Here is a 6,370-nt window from a genome sequence, read left to right as displayed (position 1 = left end):
TAACCTCAAGAGCCTCCTATGACTATAATCCAAGGCAAATTGAGCAAGGTGGAAGAGCTTCTTACTTATTACTTGCTTGCTTACTTCGTGCTCCAACGTCTTCACCTCAACCTTCAATTAAGCTTCACACAAAAGTGGGACGGCTCTGAGACCATGAAAACATACAAGAGGGAAGAGAGGTGAAGGACCCAAGAGCACACACACAAAAGCAATGGAGACTTGAGTATGCAGAGAGATAGGGTTGAAATCTTCTTCTTCTTCCACACAAAGAACTAAGCCTACAATATAATAGAAGACTAATATGAAAATACAATAACATATGTACATGCTGTCATTAAGTTAAAACCTACTAAGAAAAGAAGAGGTGGCCCTATATATGTGCCATAACTAAGGATGGACTATGTGGGTATAGACTAGTTGTAGAATCCCTGGTGTATCCTCATGTCAGTCACCTAACATGCTAGTGAATAATATCTTGCCACATCAACAAGGTGCACAATGGATGCCAACTCATGTAGACTCAACATCTCAACATCCATACCATGTTCAATCACATTAAATCAAACTTTTATGCTACCAAAATTCTAAGGGACCTATGGAGGATATATGACTTGGTGAGATTGTGAGGTGAAATCTAAATGGCTTCTAGATTTAACCTTTCTATGAAGCTATAGGAAGAGCACAAATAGATCTCAATAAGAGCCTATATGACAAGCTAACCATGTAGATGCCAAAGGAGCTATACTTGCATGTGGCAATTCTCTAACCAAGGTTATCCATGTATCTTTGGATAAACCCAATGCTCATTAGCCCTCGAGAGAGCCCCACCAAAACAAACAACCCAAAGGAATCTAGGTGTACCAAGGAAGCTCACATCTTCATAGGAATCCAACTCCACCTCAAAGAAGGTGAATCTAAAGAAGGGAAGGAATGTAGAAAAAAGTGATTAGCTGAGAAGAGAAAAAAAGAGGAGGCAACCAAACTTGTAGAAGAAAGGAAGAAGGAAAACATGAAGAATAATGATAATAAAGAGAATGAAAAGTCAACTGACACACTAATGGCCATGAGGATGTCTTTTGAGGAGAACATAAGGAAACACAAAGAGATCCTATCACAATAGTTGTGCAAGCATACACTCAAGATGTCCTAGCCGTACTAGCAAAACTAGAAAACATGACCAAAGAGATGGAACATAATGAGAGTAAAGATGGAGGAGATGGAAGGGCTACTAAAGCAACATGAAGAAACTAGGAATTCAATGGCCAAGCTGAGCTTATAATGTTGATGGAAAAGGAAAAGGCTAAGAAAACCACTTTAAAAAAAGAGTTAGAGAAAACCCTTTAGATACATGTAGTTGAAGATAGCCTTCATAGGGCTATAGAACATGAGTTGGTCTTGTTGTTCCTAAAGGAAGAATATGTGTGCATGGCCATCGTTCTACTTGTGGAGAAGGTGGTGCTTTTAGTTTTCAAACTAGTTAACGACTTAGCATGGTTCTGTTGATGTATTTGATGTGAGCTTGGGTTGTTCTATGTGACAGCTACCCTTGAGAATTTGAGCCGGAGGAGCACAAATAAAGCCTTCTCTAACTTGTGGCAACATGTTAGCATAATGAAGCTTTCTAGTGTGTGCTTGTACAAGGAAAAAAAATCTAGAAGTCGAAACACTATTACATATTGGATATATATATATATATATATATATAGGAAACATGTTCCTTGAGAGTTCCCTATTTCCAAAAGCAATTGAGGACACATAAGGGGCTTAAAAATACCCTCCACATTGAAGGAAACATTAAAGTACATCACTTTTTTCCAAATTTGGGAAGGTAGAGGTGGGCCGTGAAGCCTTCGCCCATAAATGAAAAAAGGGGTTTCCTTTGGACTTTAGAGTCCCCCCCACAACTCTTGTGAGGGTTTTCTCAACTAGAAAGGGCTTTTTCCCAGAAAATTGGAAAAACACCCCCATATTGTGGTAAAAAAATCTCGAGAGCAACTCCAAGAGAGAGATGCAAATACATATTAAAAACGTCGGAAAAAAAAAGGAACATTTAAGGAGAGGGGAAAAACTGGCAAATACCTTGGTGTTCTTGGAGTAGTTCATTGCTGTAACCAAAAGTGCACATGAAGCATTAAAAGAACATGCCCTAAAGGGCAATGCTGATGAAAGCTTAATTAAAGGTCATGTGCAGGAATCATGATCCCGCATTTTTGAAGCCTTGAATGAAGGATGCCAACAAACTAAGGTAGGGTAAAGGCTTTGGTTGTTTAGCCCTTTTCATTCCTACCAAAGGTTTAAAAACGTGAAATGAAATGAATTTTATTGGACCGCCCTTTTAAGAGGAGTCGGCCAGCACACCATTCTCCCCGACTCTTACCGCTCTTCTGCCCGTCATAGCCAGAAGAGACACAGACACACCGGCAGAGACAGGGTTACAGTCGGAACACAGAAGAGAGAGAGCCGGACAGTCGCCCTTGCCGAGAGCGTGATTCGGTCTCCCTCCGTCGCAGATCAAGCTACATTTTTCACCGGTGAGTCCTCCATTTGTCTTCTTCGCTCCTCAGATCCTGCAGCGACGTTTGATTCTGGAAGTGAGCTAAACCTAGTTTTGGCCTCTTGTCAGTGGTGAAATGTGCCATTGTTTTTGCACGACTGCTTTGATTCTACGCCTTTTTGTTGATTGTTGCTTTCGCCTGTGCGTGAGATTTAAGCAGGAACGCTTGGATCTTATGCCTTTTTGTTGAGTGTCGCTTGCGCCTGTGTGTGAGGTTAAGGTTTTCGTGCTGGCACATGATGCTGTCGACACATCTTTGTTCTTCTTTGTCTCTTTTGGGCCGATCAAGTCAAACTCTTGAGCTGTCAAAATGGAGTGTTCGAACTATCGGGATTGATCTGTAGCTCTGACAGTTGTTTTACAGCATTGGGATTATGTTTTATTATTACTATGATTTTACGGTCATTTTCTGGTTTGTCTGAGCTCTTCTGTTGCTTAAGATCAACACATTCTATGAAGAATCGGCTGCGCTCAGGACAAGGGCGTCCATTTGCTTGAGATTTGTGTGTGGTGTCGTTGCATACGGTCTTTCGTTGGATTCCACTTGATAACATCTGCATACTTGGTGTTGCAAAGCAGTGCATGGCAGTAATCAATTGTGGCCTTGATAAAATGATGTAGTGCATGGTCACTTGGTGCTTATACTGGGGGGGCCTTTAAGTAAAGCTCTAGATGTGTGCTGAGGGTTTTTAAAAAAACATCTTTATGTTCACTGCAAGGACAAGAAATTGGAGCAGTAGTGACCCTTGAATCTTCAAAGCCTGGATGCCAATCCTTGATTGTGGAGCTAAGAGTTTTTAGTACTTGCATAACAATTTTGTACGCATATTTGTGTATTTGGAATCATGTCTTAAAACATTCTCAAGGTTTCTAGACCGAGAGAGACTTGGTCGAAGAGTGCCGACTGTGAGGCAGCTTCAACTACTGTCCAACAATTAAACTGTGGAGAGATAACACTGCTAGAAATGTTTACAAATCGATACAACCAGTCATTGGTACACTTTCCAATGCTATATTGCATTTTGTTGATAGGATTGGCATGTCTATCAACATCAGACAATGATCAGAGGCATTGTGATCACAATATGGCACCTTGAGAATGAGACATGAAGTTTTCCTGTCCTTTGATAATTTTAGATCTCTGTTTGTCTCTCCGTTCAAGACAGATTGTCTTGAAACTGTGTGGGTGGTCCTCAACAGCTATCATAGGTGTCCTTTGACCATTGATGGAAGAACTGGATTTCTTGTGTAAGCCCTCTCTGTCAAAAGTGACATGTTTGGGCTTCTGATTTGTAGTGATATTATTTTATATGTCTATCCCAGCTTTATGTTTTCTGATGCAAACAGTTGCTCAAGACTTGATCTTGATGTTTTTGTCTCTTTGGCAGTTGCTCAAGACTTGATCTTGATGTTTTTGTCTCTTTGGCAGTTAAAAATCAACGTCTGTGAAAATGGCTGAGGAAGAAGTGCAGCCCCTTGTCTGTGACAATGGTTCTGGTATGGTCAAGGTAAGGCAGTTTGAGATCTGTTTCCTCCTATTTCTTGTTCTTCATGAAGTAAACACACATGTTAGGTGTGCATACACCCTTTTTTGTGATTTAATCTTTGCTTTTGAATGTCCCATTTGGTTTTTGAATAGGCTGGGTTTGCTGGAGATGATGCACCCCGAGCTGTCTTTCCCAGCATTGTGGGTCGTCCGCGTCACACTGGTGTAATGGTTGGTATGGGCCAAAAAGATGCTTATGTAGGTGACGAGGCTCAGTCGAAACGTGGAATTCTGACTTTGAAGTATCCTATTGAGCATGGTATTGTCACGAACTGGGATGACATGGAAAAGATTTGGCACCACACATTTTATAATGAGCTCAGGGTTGCCCCTGAGGAGCATCCAGTGCTCTTAACTGAGGCGCCTCTTAATCCAAAGGCTAATCGAGAAAAGATGACTCAAATCATGTTTGATACCTTCAATGTACCTGCCATGTATGTTGCTATTCAGGCAGTTCTATCTCTTTACGCTAGTGGAAGGACAACTGGTAGGCTCCAAGCTCCTTCTTTCCAGTTGCACTTCCCTTAATGTACTCTCAGGCACTGCCTTCTAATACTGCGGGATGTCTCTTTTGGGTTTGATGCAGGTATCGTCCTCGACTCTGGTGATGGTGTGACTCATACTGTCCCTATATATGAGGGATATGCTCTTCCTCATGCTATTTTACGACTTGACCTTGCTGGGCGTGATTTAACTGATGCACTCATGAAGATCCTCACTGAGCGTGGTTATTCATTCACTACAACTGCTGAAAGGGAAATTGTGAGAGACATGAAGGAGAAGTTGGCATATGTGGCTTTGGATTTTGAGCAGGAGTTAGAGACTGCTAAAAGCAGCTCATCTTTGGAGAAGAGCTATGAGCTTCCTGATGGTCAGGTCATCACAATTGGGGCTGAACGGTTCAGATGCCCAGAAGTGCTTTTCCAGCCATCTCTGATAGGTATGGAATCTGCAGGTATCCACGAGACTACTTACAACTCCATAATGAAGTGTGATGTGGATATTCGAAAGGACCTGTATGGAAACATTGTGCTCAGTGGAGGCTCTACCATGTTCCCTGGAATTGCTGATCGAATGAGCAAGGAAATCACTGCTCTTGCGCCTAGCAGCATGAAGATAAAGGTGGTGGCTCCACCTGAAAGGAAATACAGTGTCTGGATTGGAGGATCAATCTTGGCTTCTTTGAGCACTTTCCAGCAGGTATGCCTTCTGTTCTTGGTGTGGTGACCTGCTTCCAGAGATGGCATTCAACATCTTACTTGCGTTTGGAATTGACAATAGTTTGATTCTTTCTTTCTTGATCAAGCTAATTATTTTCATGTTGGATTGTGCAGATGTGGATTGCGAAATCGGAGTATGATGAATCAGGTCCATCCATTGTGCATCGTAAATGTTTCTAGGTGGTCACGGAATCCTGAGTACCTTCTTTGAGAAAGTTTTGGAAGCTTTTTGTCAACCTTGTACTTGGTATAGGCTAGTGATCTATATACATTGGTGGAGATTTTTCATGTTCTTACTTGGATTTTGAAAAGAAAAATTTGGGAGTTGGTTGGGTAATTTACTCCTTTTCTGTATATTAGGTTTATGGCTCCCCACTGCACAGAACTGCTAGTCATGTTTTTGTTGAAAACACGACCGAGTTGTGAAGTAGAGTGCTCTAGTTTATATTATTTGGTATTTTGTGTAGACTTTTGTCAAGTTGATTGGCTTTTTTAAAAAAAGGTGTACCTTCTTACATTGATAATGGAGGATTTGCCACGTTGTATATAAAGGGACTGCAAAGCCTTTTCCTGTGTCTTGATTTGACAAGCATCGGGTCATCTTCAGTCCACAAGCACGGTTCAACTACTAGCATACGAACAAACCATGGAATGTTTAGCAAAGATGGAGGGTTTCAAGAAATCGATATGTTGGCAAGCATGTTTCTAATGTATAAGCAATGTTTAGAGAGATGCAGAGCGATTTCTGAAAATTCACTCGCTTTTATACGAATCAAAGAGAGATGGTCGGTGTGTCGTGAAGGTGATTGAGACCTTTACCCAGTATCTCATCAAGCCCTCCGATAATGTTTCATATGGTTGAGGATCTGACCATCCTTGAGAGTTGAAAATGTCTTCAACTTTGTTTTATAAAAGTGGGACAAGTAATTGAAAGGCAAATCAAAGTAATTTTCATGAGAGATCCGTTTTACTTGTTATGGGTAATTTATACCTTTGTTTCTTTGAAATTGAATTGGTGAATAAATGTCCAAACTTTGCAAATTTGAGATG

General features: G+C 41.0%; 1 protein-coding gene across 1 annotated transcript; it reads left to right on the top strand.

Annotated features, from left to right (window-relative positions):
- The first annotated feature begins 2,323 nt into the window (after positions 1-2,323).
- On the top strand, positions 2,324-5,786 carry LOC148014698 (actin-like). Its single transcript, XM_087666165.1, has 5 exons — positions 2,324-2,531; positions 3,984-4,062; positions 4,194-4,587; positions 4,687-5,300; positions 5,435-5,786. The coding sequence occupies exons 2-5, from the start codon at positions 4,006-4,008 to the stop codon at positions 5,498-5,500; spliced, it is 1,131 nt and encodes a 376-aa protein (XP_087522291.1). The 5' UTR covers positions 2,324-2,531; positions 3,984-4,005; the 3' UTR covers positions 5,501-5,786.
- Positions 5,787-6,370: the final 584 nt, after the last annotated feature.

The sequence above is a fragment of the Lygodium microphyllum genome, chromosome 25, assembly GCF_053477565.2.
Source record: "Lygodium microphyllum isolate KBCC chromosome 25, Lygodium_microphyllum_v1.1.10, whole genome shotgun sequence".
NCBI lineage: Eukaryota > Viridiplantae > Streptophyta > Polypodiopsida > Schizaeales > Lygodiaceae > Lygodium > Lygodium microphyllum.
This window is presented reverse-complemented; position numbering and strand designations above follow the sequence as displayed.